This window comes from Apiospora kogelbergensis, assembly GCF_038363985.1.
Source record: "Apiospora kogelbergensis strain CBS 113332 chromosome Unknown utg000007l_segment0_segment0, whole genome shotgun sequence".
In the NCBI taxonomy this organism is placed as follows: Eukaryota; Fungi; Ascomycota; class Sordariomycetes; order Amphisphaeriales; family Apiosporaceae; genus Apiospora; species Apiospora kogelbergensis.
In genome coordinates, this window is record NW_027117424.1 from 134,485 (window position 1) to 155,414 (window position 20,930).

The window sequence follows — 20,930 nt, forward strand, 5'->3', positions numbered from 1 at the left end:
CGTGGTCACACTCTCGAAGAGGACAGAAATGGGGACTAGACACACGGTACCAAGTTGACGTCCAAAATACCTCGAGGATGATTGGCAGGAAAGCGCGGCTGTTCGTCATGCCGGCCTCGCCTGGCTGACTTTACCAGAGTCGCCACGGCCGACTTCAGCAAGGCAGATATGACTTCCCAATCAATGTATCATTGTATCAATTTGCTTCCCAAGCACCATGGCCAAGTTTCTTAGGACTGCAAATGATTCATAGGATGGTCAACGGTGTAATAAACTGGCTCCGAAGTAGTTATATCTCAACAGGGCAACTCTAACGCATTAAGTTCTCCCATGATGTCGTCTATCGAGTTGGATAGATATAGGATATATCCTACCGTATGAAACACCGGACCTTCGGTACCAGCATATTTTCGATCAGTGGGTAAACACAGCGAAGGACTTTTGTCGCTTTGGGGTCAAGGACATTGGAATCCACTGCACATTGAACCTTTTCAACACCGTCACATGAAAAGCTTCCTGCGCCGTCCTTCACGCTGTAGTACTTGCACCCAGAGTGGCCCCATATCTTCGATTCACCGGCTTCCAAATCAGGCGGCCACGGAACATCACTGGAACCAATCTCTTGCGGTGCAGCAACAGTCGCTGCTGCGGGCCAAGCGCATATGTCGTCATAGTGATCGGCGAGTTTCTGCTCGAACATAGCCCAGGCCGGATTCTTCTTCACTCTTACTAAGCTCGTCGCTTTCGAGGAAATGAACGTTATAAAAACACCGTTCGTTGGGGCTGGCGGAGGCTCGGCTGTTGTAGTTATAACAACGACGGACGTCAAAGTAGTGTCTTTTTTGGCTCCTTCTGCGTATACTGTAACTGTACTAGCGATCAAGGATGAGGTCGTATCCACCAGAGTGTCTGACCCCGAAGAAGGCCAACCCATAGACTGTGTTGCGGGGGGCATTGATGTAGAGAACCCAAGTGTAGTAGATCGGCTGAGTATTGTGCCTGGCGCCGAACACATCGCCATGGCCAACTATATCATCTAAACCAGCTTAGGATTATATGGAATATGTGTCAAGCAGAACACAGTTGACTCAGATTAGGTTTAAGTAGTACTGTACAGTATCACGGCTTGCAACGATTTGATGATATACATATATTGTTAATGCAGAGAAACGCTGGGTTTGACGCAACATACGTACGGAAAACGAGGAATACAGCTTTAGGGAGCCTATCTGGGTTATAAAGACCACTTCTTCGAGTTTAGTAAATGAAAGAAGGAAAAGAAAGAGGGAAAGAAAGGAAGGGAGGGCGTTTTTAAACGCATAAACATTTTCGGTAGCTACGTAAAAAGGAGGGAGTCAAGCATTGTGGCGACCCAATAGAGCCAATTGCGAATTGTCGGCGTGGATACCACTCAAGCCGATAAATCATGTCTATATTGGGCGATCATCTCTTTCACATCTCATTACTCGGACCCGTGTTCCGTGTCCAATACTTTGCACTTGACCAGGGACTCCTTTATCGCCTCCGATGCCAGGACAAGGTCGATGGTTGTGCTATAGTCTCCTCTATTCCACGTCTTTGTGTCCCGGAGGAGCAGGCTGAGGCCAAATTCAGCCATAAGGTGAATGGTCGGATCCGCTTCTCCCTGTCTCTCTACTCGTGCCTCATCTCCCCCATAGCTGGCCATGACGATTAAAATCACCAGTGAGAACTATCTCCAGTACCGCCCCTGTTCTCCTGACTGTCTCGATCGTCGTACGCAGCATCTCACAAGTGTCCTTGAGTGCCTGCGTTTCAACAAGAGGGATTGGACAGTGGGAGAAGCGGGTTAAGCGGTTGGCTGTGCTACGTGGGGCCAGGCTTCTAGTTCACTTGCAGTCGGAGTCGCCAAAACACGACAGATATGTGTGACAACTTCCCAAGGCTCTTCTGCGATGAATTTTCTAAGCTGTTCCATTGAGGAATCTATAGTATCTCGCTCTCCTAGAAGTAACGAAAACGCAGGATGTGTCTGGTGAAGGGAATATCCAGGCCTGCATGGCCCTCTATGCGCTTCGTATGCTTTACCTGCTCTTATCCTCTGCCAAAATTGGCGACGCTGTCTGCTGTAGTACTAGCTCTTCCACGACCCCCATCGACTTCTGAAGCAGGACAAGTGCTTTATGTAGGTTTGCAAGTAGCCTGTAGAGATGTCCGACATCGGAGGACGATCGCTCCTCTGGGGGTGATCTCGACGTGCTGGACTCACCCTCGTCACCGGTCGAGGGGCTGTGCTGCTCTGATATAGCGAAACTGCTATCGTTTGAGGCCGAGTCATCGATGAAGTCCTTGAGACTTCCTGGGCTGTCTAGCACATCACTAGATAAATTACTGTTCGTTCCTACATCAATTAGTTAATGAAAAGCCATCCTTTGCTTAACCATCGACTTACCTATGTCGTCGTCTTCCGCTTCCGAATCATCAAGGAATGTGTTGCAGTGAGCTGACATTGCCGTGGCTGTCCTTCTCGATATGCTGTCTATATATGCCAATTTTGTTTGAAAAGATGTTTTGGATGAGTAAAAAAAGCTCAGGTAGGAAGGAGAGGTGGAGTGATGGAAGCCTTGTGAAGTTCTAATATATACACACACACACAATAGGTAATGCAATAGTCTGATCGAGTTATGGATTCGCAAGAAGATAACAAAGCCAAAAGTCCAGCTCTGTACCTGCGAGCATGGCGGGGTACATGTTGTCAGCAGCTACCCCTGCAAAGTCGGTTCGGAACGAGAACGATCAAAGAGCGGAAAGAGGACATAGGTTTCGCTAGTGACTGTATTGAAGCCGAACTGTATGATGGTCAAAATGGAAGCGCAGTGCCATCAATCGTTCAGTTTCATGCTCTTGTCTCTTCGCTTAGGGAAATATGATCCTGCTCCAGAAGAAACTGATCCTCACTTTGCATCGGGTGCCCTTTGCTTGCATACGTACAGCATTGTAGAATACATGGGCTACACGGTAGGTAGATATAGACTTCGGGAAGTGAAGAGTTGCTGATCCGCCGTTCACAGTAGAACCGGGGCGGACGATAACACTATACAGGCGCCAGTTCTTCAGAAGCGTGGACTGGGAAACACATACTGTAACGTACGGCTTGTCTGGTGCAGCCCATGCCCGCCTGTTCTGGTTCCCGGAAGTGCACCCAGAGGCAGCACACCTGAAGTGAAAGGAACGCATCAACTGCCATCGTTCAGTGACGTCTTATTCGGGCTTACGGTCCTGAGTCACAACTGGTTATCACTTTTCGCCTCTTCAAATTGCAGCGAATAATATCCGTCTTGCTAAACGCTGTCCAACTGATCCCCGTTCTGGCTTCAGTTGCGATCCAACGCTAGCCACAATAATCGCCGGCCACGACTTTCCGTTTCATCCTCGGCCCCCTTTGGCGTTTTCACTACTATAGAAACCTCTCCTATGCTCCCTTGTACCCAGCTTTATACCGAAACGAAGCAATGGTATAAAGTCTGTTTCCAATGTTTGTTGAATATCTGTCTGTGGTTATGCGCTAACTCCAGCGGATGTTATTGCGATGCTATTTTGGGGGATAGAAATATAGAGAGTCGCTTTGTATAACACATTGCACTTAGCATACGGTATACAGTCCTGCATACAATAAAGGCCGTATAAATGCATGTCTAATACGATGGTTCATTGAATTGCTAGTCTTTTTTTGTGAAACAGGCGCCCTCTGATGTGTGAATTGGTAGTGATATTTGGATGCATCAAACTGCTTTCGAAACGAATCGTGGCCTCCTCTTTTGGTTCTGATGAGGCAACCAGAATTGCGGTTGAGCAGTCTACAGGGCTTTAATGAAGAAGTACGCAAATCATGCATGTTCTAACGGCGGCATACCATACGTTTGATGCATCTCCCTTAAGATCCTTCTCTAAAGATGATCCTCGTCTATACGCCTAATTGGCCCCTGTACCTTTGCCGGTTCGCCTAGGACTTGTCCATGCCTCTATGCGAAAGCTAACGAACCGCAAAACCCTCATCCCTATCTTTCGGACCATACTGCCAAGTGTCCACATGTGATGGTGGCAGCCGACTCTCAGCTTCTGTGGGTGCCCATCGACCGGGAGTTAAGTCGCGAGGCACTTCCCTGGGTCCGGTGACTTTGTTTGTGGAGTTACCGTTCAGTCCTTGTATTTGTAATGGGTGTACGTTGTTGGGCATCCACTGAACTGGCATTGGATCCTGTACATTTTGCGTTTTTCTCTGAGGTCTATCGATGGAATGATCGTTATTACCACCGTCTTTCTTAGCCAGCGGGTCTTCTAAGTTGCATGCGTTTGTATCGTTTTGACGCTTGGCATTCTTCAGAATAACAGAGACCAGAATTGCGCCTGTTAACAGAACTAGGGTAGTGACTCCAACGAGGAGACCTACCAACAGCCCAATTATGATGTTATCATTGGTTCCGCTGGCCTGGACTGTCAAAGGATAGTAAGAAACGTCTATTGGTGTAGATTCGTTCCCCATGGTGTAGTTGATACAACTCACCTGCGTGGAGTTATTCTAAACGCCAAATATCACAAATACAGAATGCTGGACCTATATATTTGACGCATTATAATACTCCCTTTTTGGACGAAGCATATAATCTACTAACTCTCTTTGTGGGCAGGTTCTTAGATCTCTTAACCGCGACTGAAGCCAATGTTGCTCTTGTTGGCCCGGGCCAAAAGAGCAGTTCCTGCGATTCTACATATGCTTCCATTCATGGACCTTTGTTACCAACGTTCGATCTGTTTCTGCCTTACGCTCTTTCCTTTATAGGTCCGTATCGTATAAAGCATTGTACCCTGTCGAAGATGGCCAAATGCTAACTTTCTCATTAGGCCATTCACATCAATTTGTTCATCATCGTGAGGTTCTCAACATGTTGGCAAACCTACTCAAGCACTTACTGGCGTGCTCACTTCTGCGCACTTCACTTAGCATTTCTCCTTTGGACAAACGGGTAGATGGCTACGAAAATTCTGCCTATTTTGCGAATTGGTTGGTACTATGATTCTCATTCAAAGTCTTCCCGCTAACAGATGCTGGAATAGGGGTATCTATGCAAGGAATTATCGGCCTCAGCAGTTACCCGCGGATGTAGTGACAAACATATACTATGCATTCGCAAACTTTCAAGACGACGGGACTGTGTAAGTAAGGTACATTCTACGTCGCCTTTTCTAATGCGCTTCAGGTTCTCTTCCGATCCCTGGGCGGACATCCAGATAAACTGGTCTGATGCTTGTAAGCTCATATAGTACCTAGCTGCCTCTTAAGAAACATACTGAGCCCCCAAGCGACGCCAACCTCTGCAATCCATGCCTACGGCTGCGTCCAACAGCTTTATCTCCTCAAAAAGGCCCACCGGAATGCCAAAGTTCATCTATCAATTGGAGGGTGGACATATAGTCTGAACGGGCGGTTCGCCTCAGCTGTATCCACAGAGCCGAAGCGCATTCAGTTTGCTAAATCGTCGGTATCACTGATGAAGGACTGGGGCTTTGATGGGATTGATATTGATTGGGAATATCCTGCGAACGCCAACGAGGCGGCAGACTTTCTAGCATTGTTGAAGGCAGTAAGAGCCGAACTGGACGACTATGCCGCCCGGTCCGTGCCGGGGTACCATTTTCACCTGACGGCTGCGATGCCGGCCGGTCCTGAAAAGTATACCAAGCTGCCGCTGTTCGACATGGCTCAGATAGTGGATGCGTTCAACCTCATGGCTTATGATTACGCGGGCTCTTTCTCCCCATTGAGTGCGCACCAGGCCAACCTTTATCCCAACTCAGGGAACCTGGGATCTACTCCGTTCTCCACGGATGCAGCGATTACTGGCTACCTTGCTGCCGGCGTCCCGAGGTATAAGATCATTCTGGGTATGCCCTTATTCGGACGTGCATTTGGAAACACTTCTGGCCTTGGGAAACCTTATTCCGGCATCGGTAAGGGGTCTTGGGACAACGGAGTTTGGGATTATAAAGCTTTGCCCCGTTCTCACCTAGACGCACAGGAAGATATCATCGCTGGGGCCACGTACGAATACGACAATAACAGCCTGCAGCTGATATCTTACGACACGCCGGGTATGGTCAAGGCGAAGATAGACTACTTGAGGTCCAAAGGCTTAGGAGGAGCCATGTTTTGGGAGGCTAGTGGGGACCGGAACGACGCTGAGAGCCTCATTCGAACAAGCTATTTGTCACTCGGTGCGCTTAGACAGAGCCAGAACAATCTGCAGTATCCGGACAGTACATATGCAAATATTGCTGCTGGCATGCCCTGATCGGGAGGAGCCAAGATACACGTGGTAGACTGCTACATACCAAACCCAAAGATTTATGACCCTTCAAAAATGACAGTTAAATTGTGATGAATAATAATCAAGGTATTATCCCATCAAGAGCCCCATCAAAATAGAACCGCTAGCATAAGAGTGTTAGAATTCTCGGGCCGCGAGCCGTTTACACCATTCCCTCCAGTAGCTTCCCACTAAATTTACAGCGTCGATGTTCTCTTCCGGCTCCCAGGTGTATCTCTGTTCGAGAGGCCAGTCGCCTGCCCACATAACTAGGTATTCAGTGGATTCGTCACCGGAGTCGTCAATAATGCGGTGAGAAACTAACAACTCTACGTCGTATGTTTCGCCGTTAGCATTAGGAGGGAGCCCCTCAGGTTGCGGTCGTAGCTTTACGCCGAGAATGTTAGCTTCCTGAAGTGTGGCCGGCATATGCCTTTTTCGTTTTGCGGGCCTCGGTCCAGGTCGAGGTAGTTGTGGAGGTTTCCTTTTGGGGGACTCGGCCTTATCCTTCCATTGGTAGGTAGTGATCGTAGGCATAGAGGTTCCGTGCTTTGCATTCCGCGAAGGTCTATGTCCAGTTGAGGTGTTTGCACCGCCAAGCAGGGGAAAAGCAGCAGCTTTCTTGTTGTTTTGAACGTTGATCATCTTATACAGTCCGTGTACGGTTGGGCCGCCTTCTTCAACCGTGCCGGTCATAGCGTTAGCCAAAGTATGGAAACTAGGCTTTGCTAATGGGGTTTCCGTAGCGTGTGTAGAAATTGCAACATCAAGATGAGCCGAGCTTCTGTTGAGATCTGTGCCGATCACGTGGTGGTGCTTTGTGTCTTGACTCGATGATGGCTTGGACCTATGAGGAGTTCTTTTGGCCCGTGAAAGATCGGCTGATATTGTGAAGGCATATCAGCAGGTTGCACAAAATCGTAAGAAGAGCCTTACCTTGATATGGTTGCATGCTATCAAAAGTATGGTTCGATTGTTTCATACCGTAGGCAGGGTCTGCGTGTTCTCCGTCGGCTTTTGGTCTGTAGAAAGGACCGTTAGGGGGGTTACGAAGGTATGTAACCTGTGGACCCGTTGGGCTTCTATTCCCAATCCCAGCGAAGGCGGTCTTAAATGCTTCTTTGTTAGCTTTTGCCATTTTATAGGTCTCTGGGCCTTTGGGCGGCTGGAATTGAAAGCTCATCATGGAGTGTTGCGAGACCTGGAAGCAAATAAAAAAAGGTAAAGAAAATGTTAGCGGGACGCGCGAGGGAGGGACCTTTTTATATTGAATATTCGTTTCAATTTTTAGACTACCCTTGTCGAGGGCTGGCCGCAGTTGTTACCAGCAACTTTTAGTGGATCGAGGTAACCCATGTTTCTTTGTGGCGAGTAAACGTTTTGGAGGACTGTTAATTGGTTTGTGCTAACGCTGATCCCCGGTTTTCACCTCCAATATGTTGTATTTTTTTTTGAATCAAGTTTATTGTCCGTATGCAGCTATCTAGCTATGACAGACATTATGACAAACTTAGCCCTGATGAGGGCTTACTCCTTTCTAGCCAGGAGAGTCCAGATCCAGAAATTCCATCGCTCAACTTGCTGTCCATGTTCAGCCTTTCTAGTGAAGTTAACAAAAGGGAAGCTTTGTTCTCGTAGAAACGAGAGCAAAGCCCCCTTTCTACGCATGGTAGTGAAAAGAACGCTAGTCGTGAGAGGGAGCCCCATGAGCTGCCTCTGTAAATGCTGTCGCTGCCTGCTAAAGTGCCGACAGTAGAGGAGGAGATGCGTTGTCGTCTGCCTCGTTCTGGCGCAATACCTACAGACGTCTGAGTCGGTTTTCCCTATGAGGCGTAGGTAAGTTGATATGTGTCCTATGCCTGTGCGTAGCTGGATATACGCGGACGTGACACTCCGAGGGAATCCAGAGTAGTCGAAAGGTTTCAGCGTAAACTTCGGTGGTTTTCTGGCCAGCAGTCGGTATTGTTTCCCCAGGCCGTGAACGCGTCGGCCATGGTCTTCATTCTGCTCTTCGAGGTCCCACAGCTGTTTCCATCTTTCTTTCACCTTTTGGTGATCTGGCTCTTCAGCCAGCTGAGAGATACGAGCTGATCTTGCCGATCGTGTCGTGGGAGGGGCTTCTGAAGCCCCTTCTTCGCTAGCTTGTCGGCAATCTCGTTGCCCCGGATCCCACAGTGCGCCGGACACCAATGGAGCTGGACAAGATGTTGGAGAGATTCTGCAATGCTGTTCACTTGCCTGGCCAGATAGCTAGTTCCTTGCGTTTGGCGGAGCGCGACCTGGCTGTCGGTAAAGATGTAGCAGGGAGCGTTCCATGATCGGGCAATTCGTAGGGCTTTGTGTATGCATGTGAGCTCTGCGTCGGCAATCCGGAGGCCTGGGCCCAGATTCCAGGAGTAGCATTTGGTTGCTCTCGTGTGCAGAGCAAAGGAACAGAGGCCCGCTGCGGACCTCGTTGCATTCCCTCGGACATCGAAAGAGCCATCCGTGTAGATGATGGCTGTGTGCTGCGGGATCGTTCGGAGGAGTTCACGATGTCTCTTCGCTGCCTCCTCTTTCCCCACGCTGAGAATAACCGGGCGCAGGAGCGGGCTATACCATGGCGGGAACCAGGATTGGTCCGTCCTCTCTATATTCTGTGACTTCGAGAGACTCTTCAGCAAGACAATGAGGGACTGAAGTTGTGTGAGGTAGGACGTTGAGGGTTGAGAAAGGCCATGGTTGTAGTTCCCCAGAGCGGGTTGGTCTCGTGGTCCGTTGGTAAAGTATGTTGTATTATAAAGCACGGAAAGCGCTGAGGGAAGCATACGACCGTGCGAACACCAGCTCGTACATAATTTATACTTTGCCATCGAGCGAGTGAGGTATCAAATTGAACAACAACATCGATTACAAGACAATAATACTGTGTACCGCTTCATTAATAAACTTTTATACTGTCTTCCAAATTAGTGTAGTTGGTGGTCTTAGTTGCATCCTACCCAAGTCGTTTGACCCAGCTCCGTATCCCACGATCGCAGCTTCGCACGTAATCGATATTCTTCAACGATCAAATAAAGTTAAGCAGAAAATTGTTAATCAATACCATTGTTCATTTCGCCATCCACAATGGAATCAAGTTGGAGTGCAAATTTTAATTTTTGAAACACCTTGTCACATTCAGTACCCTGGAATACTGGCTTCCATGCCTGTGTTTTATCCATCAGGACCTGCTAAACTCGTCCACCAACTTACTAAGCACAGTTGCATTCAAGTATAAACCCCTGCCTTCCCATGATGCACCGTTTCGTGCTAATACACGGGCGACGGCGAACCTTCCTTCTTTGATGGCCCACCAGATTGCACTATGTCCTTCCATCGGATGGTTGATGTCCTTGGAGGCTGCGCAGATTTGGTCGAGGACATCTTCCCAGTTTGATTCGCGGCTTGCGTTGCTCAAGAACCATGCTGTGGCTATCGCAAGGATGGGGGGGATCTGAGTGCCGCCGGGTAACGCATCCACCCGTGCGCCGGCTTTCAACAAGCGCCGTGCTATCTCGGGCCTATTGCTATTGATCGCCTCTGTCAGCAGAAGGTAGGTTTCGGTAGTTCCGTGTACCGTTCGTGTTGGGTTCGGGTCGGCCCCAGCGTCTAAAAGCGCCTCCACAATCTTGATATGGCCAAAGCGAATGGCAAAAGCAAGAGGACAAAGTTGTGGATCCTTGAGTGGAGAAGACACAGCGGCTCCTTCATCAATCAGGTATTGTATTGTAGAAAAGAGGTCTGGAACAATAACCCGTGGCCAGGCATCCCGCCACCCTCTATCATTGGGCGACGCAACTCGAAGACTTGCTACGGGCTGATGTGACGCGTCAGCATCACATATCAAATTCACGAGAGGCCCGCTTCCATTATATTTCATGTTCCCGTTGATATCGGCTCCCAGTTGGACGAGAAATCGAGCCTAAATGCACGTCAGAATAAATTTGGATAAGCGAAGATCGAACCAAAAGAGTCACTTGACTTATACCGCTACGTCGAGGAGAGGCTTACAACAGAGTCGTTGACTGCGTAATGTATTGGAGTCCTTCCCAGCCCATCTAGGGAGTCCACATCAACACCATCCTCTTCCATCAGGAGCCCAGCAATATGAGTATTGGCACGGAAAGCGCAGATATGCATTAGGGTATAACGATCATTCCTGAGATGATAGTAGGGCACCGTCGAGCAAAGATGGCTTCGCGCCGGGCATGCTCGGGAAACGAACAGTTGCAGTTTGCTGTTATCGAACAACTGGTTCAATACCTGTGGCGCGTTTTGTCCAGTATTTCGAATCGCAGCTATGGTCATCTCGTAGGTCTTCTGCATGCCGTACCAACAACTGAATTGAAGTGCAAACGGTACACTGTTCTGAGGGCAGCTAACAACGTCCTGTATATAAAACCGAGGTAAGATTCTTTCGCACATCATGCGACAAGTAGTAGCGAGTCTGATGCCATCTTGGGGGGATGCTGTGTCCAAGATAGAACCGAGCAGTTCGTTCGGGAGTTCTGTGATTGTGGTTTAGCATTTTGGAAGTCATAGTTAGTGGAGTGGTGTCTTGAGAAGTTGGGCTCGGAGAAAAACACTACAGCACTATTCTCCCCATATCTCACCTTTTAACCAGCACTTTCCGATCGCATCTTGAGCAGTATGCGCCATACTGACTTTGATGCCACGGGAGCCAGTGCTATATGCTATCAGACTGTTTAGTGAAGTAAGTTTCCAAACAGCCCAAAAATGCTTTCCATCTTTTGGACGTCGAACAAGGCGGACGCGAATGGTGTATTTATAATTCACGCCACGCGGCCGTCCGTAAACTACGAGTATCCTGTTTTGGCTTTGCTGATTGTTGATGAACTTCAACACCACGCAAACATTGAGTCCAATATGGAGGCTGGAGAAATGGATCTTGATATGGCGCCGTTTTAGCTCTTAAACGTAAGTTATGGGTCTTAAAGGCCTTTGCTGTAGAACTTGTTCCGTATACTGAACAGTATGTCTGGAACAGTATCTCAATTTACCGTAATAATCAAGTCTAGTAGGGTAGGGTCTGCAATTCGAACTCAAAGGGCGAAAAACAACTTTTAGGCTCAGGAGGAGTTTTATCTGGGCTCATCGAGTTGTCGCCGCAGTTTTCAGGTTATGCAAGTTCACTTCTGGTACAGCGTTTTCTTCACATCAGCCACTTGAACTATGAACACCCAGCGCCGGTTAATGTCTCGACACAAATACGGTACCATAAAATATTATCTACGTAGAGCCGTTGAAGTACATTGCACTAAGAAAGTCTCTTCCGCTAAATATGACCAATATGAGAAGAAATTGAAGTTACGTCCGTATAACCTGCCGCCCGGAGTGAAAGCGCAAGATGCGTCCGCCACTCGAAGAAAAAGGAAAGGCACGAACACATATATAAGATGGGCTTTATAGTTAAGTGGTCATAGCCGTGAACATATGAACATACCAAGAAGTGAGGCATATGTAAAATACAGTTCGTCATCGCACATTAACCCAGAAGGGCTACCAAAGTCAACAACCGGGAAAGACAAGGTTGCCAGGTTAAGTGCAAGGCGATGCTCGTTAATCACCTCAGTTCGTCAAGTAAAATTCCTATTAGGCATTGATCACTAACTTTTCTCAGCCTAGCACATTGGTGGCAGATTAATCTACCCCAACTTCTTTTGATCACCACGGAAAAGGAGGCAACCGCTTGGAAACGCTTACCTGAGGGAGGATACCTCTTTGCAAAATCTAACCAACCTTGGAGCGTGAGCATGCAAAGATAAATACCGGATGCTTCTTGGAAGCTGTGCATTCACTGTACAGTGGTGAGGGAACCAGCCGTGTTGCAAGAGAATTATTATTATGCTTGAAGTACGAAGTAAACAGCTTTGCATTACAAAGGTCTTGTAGGATTTGCGATCTATTGCCACGCAGGACAACCCTTAGCCAATTGAAAATCTACAGTATTTTGATTCAATAACACGTCCTACGCCTTTTCGCAGGATTCGGGCTAGCCTTCTGGGCTTCTTCTCCTTCTTCTACAGGTCTTTTCCTGTGGTCAGCAGTCCCGAAGACGGCGTTAAGTTTCTGCTGTTCAGCAAGACCTTCCAGAGTGAAAGGTGATCCGCTAATATGACTGTGATAGTCACCGACAGCCAGGGATATGGAGAAAGGCCGGTCGCGGCTTTTAATCTGAAAGCTGACTTCCTGGTGGAATTGCTCTTGTGTGTTCAAAGTTGGGCTCCCCCAGACTCCCTTGATGATGCGCTGATGGGCTACGTGAAGTGAGGCCGAGGATTGAGCAAGCTGGCACATAAATGCGTTATATTCTGGTGATTTCGGCTGTAAGCGGCACAGAATCCTGCCCGCACAGAGATAGACCCCATTATGAAATCGGAAAGGGGCATGTGCACTGAGCTCGAAGACAAACAGCTCCGCCTTGATACGGTTTATCAATGGTTCCAGGGATGGTGAATGAAGAATTTCGTCCCGGGCGAGCTTGGCCACATTTTGCATCTCTGCCACATCGTCGAGAGCGGGTACTGGGCCTTCAAACTCAATATCAAACCGGAAAAGGTTACTTTGGCTATCAGACTTGGTGTGGCGGAGTAGCTGTTGCCAGGCCCGATGGGAACTACTGCCTTGCCAAAATGCACGGAAAATACGCATCGGAAATGAGTCTTGCAGGAGCCGACGCGAGTCCCCAAGTACGGGGCTGCGTGTCTTCGCCGCGCCTGTCCCGAGCGACACGATGATACTAGGTTCAGCCCCTGATGCAAAGGCTTCTTGAACTGCTATCGCAGCAGGGTTGTTGAATGCAAGCCCGCCGTCTTGAAATGTGCCTAGCCCATCGATGCGCCTCGGCTTGAAATAGCTTAACATGCGTCAGTATATACATCGGCTGTGCGATCCTACAGTACTTACTAAGGTGCTGCGGTACTGCAGCGTATACTAGAATTGGGTTAGCGATAGCCTCGCAGAGCGACATCAACTTACATTTCCCACAACGGAATCTGGCCAGTACTGCTTTGAGGCTTGAACACATGATACTCTGCTTTAGGTTAGAATCATTGCATCCAAGGCGACTTTTCACATACCGGAATCTGCTCGTCGCTGTCCAACACCGTTATAAGTAGTGAAGATACATGCACTTGCATCCTGCGTCGTAGTTACTGTGATTCCGACTTTGGCTCCAAGTTCAGTAGCTGGAGAACAAGCCTGTATACTCTTCTTACCAAACACCTGGAGTAGGACGGCCTCTAGCGGTTTGCTCGAATACTGGCTATCTAGTACCAGGGTAGCCAGGAGCTTGAAAATGGGCAACAGGATCGGTAAACGTGGCCACCACCACCGGGGTTGAAAGGCAACTTTGGCAAGATTTTCGAAGCTCGCAATGCATTCACTGGGAGACCACCCATTTATCCACAATGCTGCAGCCGTTATTGCACCTACACAGCCGTATATTAGTATAAAGAAGCAGCTAAGCCTCCAACCAAACTTACCAGAGCTGGTCCCATAGATAAGGTCGAAGTGGCGCTGGACTGGACAAGGTAACCCAATGCACTCTTGTAGAGTTTCAATGAATACAAGAGGGGCTATACCCCTCGTACCACCGCCGTCAATGCTCAAAACACGTACGCTCGCGGTGTCAGGCCTCATGCCGATTTCAATATCTCCTACGCTCTTACCGCAAAGGATGCAGGCTTTCAGGCAAAACCCCCACGGGCTTTTTGTGTCTTGACCAAAGACCCTCACACAGTTCTCACAAATCATGTGGCCACAAGGGAGGCTGAACTGAGGAGGACGTCTAACGCAGCTGAAGCAAGTGACGTCTGAGAACAACCCAGAATACTCTTTGCGAAATTGGCACAGATTGCTCCTGTGAAGCTCGGCAGCAGACTTGACACGTCGGAAACGTCTGTATTGTTCAAGGAAATTGTTCTCCAACAGGCTCAAGAAGGAAGCAGGCAACGGGAAACTAGTCTCATGTTGTGGCCATTCATCATAGATTCGTTTACTTGTACGTCGGTATAACCTGATGAAGACAGTTCGAGGGTTGAATTCTGGATATTATTAGCGGCTATTACCTCGCAGGTGTCCGACACTCACGATGCATGCCAGGTGGGTAGTGGTCCAGTATAAAACTTGATGTTATAATAGGGATTCCCAACGTCGTCACGGTCTCAGTGCTTCGCATACTTTTCAAAAAGGTAATGAGATGCGTTTCAAGGTCTGCTGCAACGGGCATCTTTAAACGTGATCCCTCAACAACCTCGAGTGGACGTTTACCTGGATCTACAAAGCGGTCGACAGCAGAATGAATAAAACTTGAGAAGTGCGGGACCGAGAACAGCAAACCCTCACGTCTCCGACGTGAAATACCCGACAGAGACCAAATCTTGGCTTGGAGTCTGTCCCATGGCCTATTCTGGCATTCCTTGGTCGCTCTTGTTTGGCGCACGCTCTCTGCAATGTTGAAAACTTGGTATCCGCGGAAGCGGGGTTTGACGCCATTTTGTGCCCGAACAAGTTCACGCAGCATCAGTTGTTCGTTTACCTCTAGGTCTTTGCTTACGACGAGAAGAAGCCATGGTTGAATTCCGGTCAAGGCGAATTGCTGATCCGGGTGTAGCCAACTTCGAAGGTGCTCGGTGACCTTCGCCATACCTCCGAGATCGTCGACAAAAAGACAGACTAGGTCGGAAAAGGGAAGAAGCAACTGGTTGTATAGCCGAGTAACGGCATTTTCCATGCTCTCGAAGCCCAGAGACGGCTGTACTTGGTACATACTATTCTCATGGCACCTTGGATTTCCGTAAGCCTTGTTGAACTTCCCACGAGAGAAGAGGTCCCCATCAGCTACTAGCAAAGGATGGGTTACAGTGCCAGGAGCAGAAAATAGATGGATGTCCCCAGATGCCCTTTTCTTGCTAGAACCAGGGGGGTTGATTCCGAGGCTTCTCAGCGCTAATGATTTATGTCGGTTGCCCAATAAAATGGCAAACCCGGGAAAACGATGGCCTGGAGTTTGTTGATTATGTAATCTCTCGAGTCTATCAGACACCTCCAGGTTTGCGCCCTCATTGTTTCGTGATAGCTGAAGCCAGTGAGAATGGTTGCACTGCCGCATGTTGTCGTGTTTGTATCACACTCATCATCCGTATTAAGGATTCATGGCAACTTATATACGTTATCTTTGGGAGCCGTCTTTTGCGCATGAGGAAGTATGGCCGCCAGATCCATTTCTGACTAGGGTTCCTCCTTTTCTAGACATGACACCGTACTAGATTGCTTAAAGAAAACATAGGGCTGTTTGTCTAGTAATGGTCTTCCGTGATGTACTTTCGGATAGGTCTTTTTCGAGCTCTCAAACCGGTGTCTAATCGTCTCGAGTGGCCGCACGTGCTTCTACGTCAAAAACGGCCCAACTCAAACACGTTGTTTGCTATTTAACCTTCGTGTGCCCTTACTAAAGTTATGTTTGCTCTTTTGTCGCGTTAGCACCCATCTGTTGTATACATCGTTGGACGTCACACGTCACACTGCTAGTGCCTTGATGTCCATTAACGTGTCACTGGGAAGAACCTACGAAGGCACAAACGCCCATTTGCCATATCCGATAAATCATACTGCATGCGCTGCCGGGCCCCTACGGCCAACGTCTCAGGTAGTCCAGCAATTAGCAACTGGAGCACCAACACAGCTTTATATCCTTCACAGCCAGTTGTCGGGCCTGCAGCTGGCAGCTCGTACCGAAATACCCCTTACGCTTATCACTCTCCAACACCAACAACAATCCCGGTCTTCACTAGCACTTGTTCGCGAACTCGCGCGGCATCACTAGCTGTCGTTCTCGCTCTGCTCTATTTACAATTTCTATGAGCTTTTCCCTAACGGGTTCACATGCGATCTCAACATCTCGCTCGCGGTCCAATTAGGCCGCTATCCTACTATGTGCACGACGCCGAGAAGAGCGTCTAGTGTCTACTCCGAGGATGGTGCTTTCAGCCTGGAAGGAACGTTATTCCGTCTATCTTTACAAACGTCATTACAAGAAGGACGCGAAATATCTTTGCTGGCAGAAGAAAACGAAAAACTCCGGCGGGAAATTGCACATCTACGTTATGTCTGGAAATATATTTACAGAATCATGAAGGAGATTAATGACGCATATCTGTATCTCACTCGGATCTTCCAAGAGGGTGAGATACGGATGGAGAAAGAACGTCAGAAATGGGTGGCGAACTGCACGGTGATATGAAGCTGACATTGTCTCTGGCAGAAGCCGAGGTGTCAGGGGTAGCAATCTTTATTGTTAGTTAGGTCATTAGAATCAAGAAGCTGCGAATCGGAAATGAGTCAATGCTAGAAAAGCTGTCCCACGATAAGCCAAAAGGCTACATATACATGACGAAGCGCGTGGAATTTAAGAGTCACTCTTGTTCAGCTGGTATCTAGCTGTAACAGACACTGTTTAACAGTATAGTTATGGCCCTGATGTGTACTGATTTGGAAAGGTGAAGAGCACAAGTCTAGTAACCAGGTAGCTTTTAGCCCACAGCTTGTGAGATTGACAGCCAACAAAGTAAAGCTCCTTCCCACTGATTTTGTGAAGAGCTAGAGCATGTCCTATTCACCAGTGATCGTGAAAAATGGCTCCCGTGAGAGAGTGGCTTATGAGCAGTGTCCGTAAATGCTGTCGCTGTCCGGCAAAGCGTGGACAACATGGTAGGATATAAATTTGGTCATCTATACAGCTGACAAAGGTCAAATTCAGCCCCAACACCGGCTGTACTCCAAAAACACCCGTTACATGATACTTCGCACTACCTTGTTGTCAAGATCCTCGGATTAAAATACGAACGCAAAACCTTCTTTTCGTAGTACTGTCAAATCCCATGTCCAGCGTCCGGATTCCACTCAAGAATTATTGTCATTGAGGCAGAGCGGGGTATTTGTACAGCGCGCAAGGGCTAAATCCTGTCCCGCCACTAGCTGTACCTCAAAAACGGCTGTTACACGCTGTACAGATACCCCGCATTAGCTCGTTGTCAAGAATCTTAGATTGAAATGCGGACGCTTAACCTGGGTTTCATAGTATTAGGTTGAACGTTGTTTGAAACTTCTCGAGATACACTTGCGACTCTAAAGCGTAACGGATAATCATTCGCTGTAAGTCATATTCAACTGAATTCGGCTTTGTCAAGTTGGAGTACAGCCAGTGTTTGGACATAATTTGGCCTTTATCCGTTGTACTGATACCCCGCCCTGCCGCCCTGCCTCATTGACAAGAATCCTAGATTGGAATCCGGAAGCTGAACCTGGTTTTTACAGTATGGGGTTTAATACGACATTGGAATTGCTCGACAGAGGGATGAGTTTAGTCGAAGAAACAAAATTTGAGCTACGGTATAACCGCAGCTTTTTGCATTGCCGATAAGTGCCATACTGTACCTCCTACCACAGTGCACGGTTTGACGAATGTTCAGGGGCCGTATTACTTTCGTCGCTGGGCCTTATGGATGGCTGGAACAGCAGCAGACCAGTAGCTTGAATAACTCAATGGACCGCGTCATTTGGATGCTTCTGGACTCAACTGAAACCTTTGCGATCCCGCATTTCAATCCAACGAGCTGGAGAGGTGTTTTCAGTAATAAATAGAGCCTTTTACATATTAAGCCCAAATCCTAGCCAGCCGGTCTCGAGCCAAATGTCATATCACTTGTTACGGTGCCGTCCAGTTGGTCAAACGTATACAGCTCGTAAATCATCTCACACCATGTTCACGCTACAGCCCCGCGACAACGACCCCGAGGACTTCCTTCAGTACATCCAGAGTCCATTTAACACACAGGTAGATATACTATCTCCGAAAAAAAAGATATTATTCCTGACTTTACCGCCTGTGACAGTTAACGACTAAAGCGTTCTGGTCGTCCTTTGGTTATTCCATAAGTGGTGCAGTGCTTTGCGCCGTGCTCTTCTGTCTTCTACGACCTCACAATAAAACAATCTATGCACCTCGACTGAAGCATATCTCGGATAGAAAGCGTGTTCCTCCAGCAATTTCAAATGGAGTGTTTGGCTGGGTCCAACCTGTGGTCAAGACCAGGGATCAGGCGCTTGTCGAAAAGATTGGCCAGGATGCAACTGTCTTTCTACACTTCACCACAATGTGCCGCAACATTACGATTTTCCTATCTATCATTGGCTGTGGTGTATATATCCCGCTTAACATCGTCGAGAACAGTAAGAACCGTTCGTCTGATGGTTCCAATACGTTCATGAAATTCGCCCCCTATTCTGTCGGCGGGGAGGGCATGTTGGGCATATGTCGCCACCTCGCATGCCTTCGACATTGTTATTTGCTATTTCTTGTGGACAAGCTCTAGGATTGTAGCACGTATCAGGTGCGAGTATTTCGAGAGCTCTGATTACCAAAACAAGGCGTTTTCTCGAACGTTGATGGTATGCAATATCTCGCTATATCCCCCTTTCGATAAAGAATGCGTCGCTCCTCGGAGACCTAGAGGTGTTCCAATACTAAGATTTGGTCAGGTGACTGACATTCCAGACCGATATCGCACCGATGCAGGCATTATCGAACTTGTCCGTCCGTTTGCTACATCAAGGGATCTATCTGGTACCATTGCACATAGTCTCAAAGAACTCCCCGAGCTCATTGAAACGTACGAGGGAGCCGTTCGGGCACTAGAAACAGTACTCTCAAAATACTCGAGACACCCGAAAACGCTGCCAGCAAAACGTCCTACCTGCAAGGCTCGGGCAGGCGATGACACGACGTTCGCCCCAGGATCCAACGTTGATGCTATTGAGTACTTAGTTGCGCGTATCCGCCGACTCTCAGCCAAAATCCACGAAATGAGAAACGCGACAGTGGATAAGGAAGTGCTTCCGTACGGCTTTGCCACATGTCCAAATATGGAGCAGGCTCACGAGCTGGCGTATGCTGCGAGGAAGCAGCATCCTCATGGGAGCAAAATCCAGCTTGCTCCCGGACCGAACGATGTGATTTGGAAGAACCTCTCGTTGCCCAAGGAAACTCGACGCCGGCGAGTCTTTATGGGTCACGTCGCAGTATCTGCTCTGGTCGCCGTTTGGACGGTCCCTAATGCTCTTATTGCCGTCTTCCTAGCCGACTTGTCGAAACTTGGTGCCATATGGCCCACCTTTCAGGCCGAGCTCGAACGCCACCCACGAACATGGGGTGCAATACAAGGTATCCTCGCGCCCTTGGTTACAACGCTGTTCTACTTACTCCTGCCGACCATCTTCCGGCGTCTCTCCATCTATGCTGGCGATCTCTCCAAAACGGAACGCGAGAGAGGTGTGGCTCGCAAGCTCTACGTCTTCTTTATCTTTAACAACCTTATCGTCTTCTCGTTTTTTTCGGCCGGTTGGAAGTATGCCGCTGCGGTCATCCGAGCCCAGTCGAATCAGAATCTGTGGGCAGCTATCAAGGATACCCAGCCATTCGAAAACCTCATGGGGGCTTTTTGCGATGTGTCACCCTTTTGGCTCAACTACTTGTTGCAGCGTAATCTCGGTGCGGCGCTGGACGTCTCACAGCTTGTCAAACTAGGAAGAGACTGGTTGTCGCGCAGGCTTTTGAATCTAACACCGCGGGAATTGCTCGAACTCACGGCGCCGCCTCCTTTCGATTACGCATCCCATTATAATAATTTCCTTTTTTATGTTACCATTGCATTGGTATTTGCACCATTCCAGCCATTGGTGCTTCCGGTAACCGCCTTTTACTTTACTACGGACAGCTACCTGAAAAAGTATCTGCTGATGTAAGTTTGACATTGTTTACTGTTAGCGTGTTCAGCGCTTACGTTCGGTTTCAGGTACGTATTTGTGACAAAACACGAATCCGGCGGTGCTTTCTGGGGGTTCATCGTCAACCGTGTCCTTGCCGCAACTTTGCTTAGCAACGTCGTGGCAACAATGTTTGTGGTCGCTAGGAGGGAGTCGTATGTCCAGATAATCCTCATGGCACCGCTTTTTGCCATCCTGGGAGGATTCAAATACTTCTGCATCAAGACTTTCGACGATGATCAGTGTTTCTATAGTAAGAGGGGTAAAAAGGTAAGCGATGATGCAGTGATAGAGAAACGAAACGACGAAAGTGTGGATGTTCGGTTTGGACACCCTGCTCTTTACAGCAAGTTGATTGTTCCAATGGTAAGCACCCGGGCGCAGGGCGTACTGAGGGATGCGCAGGGGAGCCGCTTGGATACTGGCCTGGGTGGCATCCCCCAACAGAGAAAATAGCAGCAACGTGAAGAGCATGTTGGAGCTGCAGTTGGTCCAGGTATGACCACGATAGTGTTGATTCATCGGCATATGAACATAGTTCAGCAGTACACCCGCTTCGTAGCCAGTCTAGTTCGCCAACACGTACTACTGGAAGGTCTCTTTCGTTATTTTCCTCAGAGATAGCATCCTTGCCACTATTTATCTATTCAATGCTGCCTACTATATCCCATTTGATTCTTTGACATATAATAGCTGGTAGTGTGGTTCTTTCTAAGACTA

At 48.3% G+C, this 20,930-nt stretch overlaps 4 protein-coding genes across 4 annotated transcripts; 2 read left to right on the forward strand and 2 right to left on the reverse strand.

Annotated features, from left to right (window-relative positions):
• Positions 1 to 4,922: 4,922 nt before the first annotated feature.
• PG998_010385 (glycoside hydrolase family 18 protein) lies at positions 4,923 to 6,329 on the forward strand (the record flags this gene model as incomplete). Its single annotated transcript, XM_066877201.1, has 4 exons — positions 4,923 to 5,041; positions 5,095 to 5,193; positions 5,238 to 5,287; positions 5,341 to 6,329. 4 exons carry the CDS (start codon positions 4,923 to 4,925, stop codon positions 6,327 to 6,329), a joined length of 1,257 nt encoding a protein of 418 aa, XP_066726255.1.
• Positions 6,330 to 6,482: 153 nt separating this feature from the next.
• PG998_010386 (uncharacterized protein) lies at positions 6,483 to 7,527 on the reverse strand (the record flags this gene model as incomplete). Its single annotated transcript, XM_066877202.1, has 2 exons — positions 6,483 to 7,225; positions 7,281 to 7,527. The coding sequence occupies 2 exons, from the start codon at positions 7,525 to 7,527 to the stop codon at positions 6,483 to 6,485; spliced, it is 990 nt and encodes a 329-aa protein (XP_066726256.1).
• A 1,976-nt stretch (positions 7,528 to 9,503) lies between these two features.
• PG998_010387 (acyl transferase/acyl hydrolase/lysophospholipase) lies at positions 9,504 to 15,156 on the reverse strand (the record flags this gene model as incomplete). Its single annotated transcript, XM_066877203.1, has 10 exons — positions 9,504 to 9,532; positions 9,579 to 10,287; positions 10,377 to 10,873; positions 10,979 to 11,059; positions 12,359 to 13,242; positions 13,293 to 13,319; positions 13,365 to 13,419; positions 13,466 to 13,816; positions 13,871 to 14,431; positions 14,478 to 15,156. 10 exons carry the CDS (start codon positions 15,154 to 15,156, stop codon positions 9,504 to 9,506), a joined length of 3,873 nt encoding a protein of 1,290 aa, XP_066726257.1.
• Positions 15,157 to 18,101: 2,945 nt separating this feature from the next.
• On the forward strand, positions 18,102 to 20,666 carry PG998_010388 (uncharacterized protein; the record flags this gene model as incomplete). Its single annotated transcript, XM_066877204.1, has 5 exons — positions 18,102 to 18,222; positions 18,281 to 18,690; positions 18,761 to 18,836; positions 18,927 to 20,185; positions 20,240 to 20,666. The coding sequence occupies exons 1-5, from the start codon at positions 18,148 to 18,150 to the stop codon at positions 20,664 to 20,666; spliced, it is 2,247 nt and encodes a 748-aa protein (XP_066726258.1). The 5' UTR covers positions 18,102 to 18,147.
• Between the last annotated feature and the right edge of the window lie 264 nt (positions 20,667 to 20,930).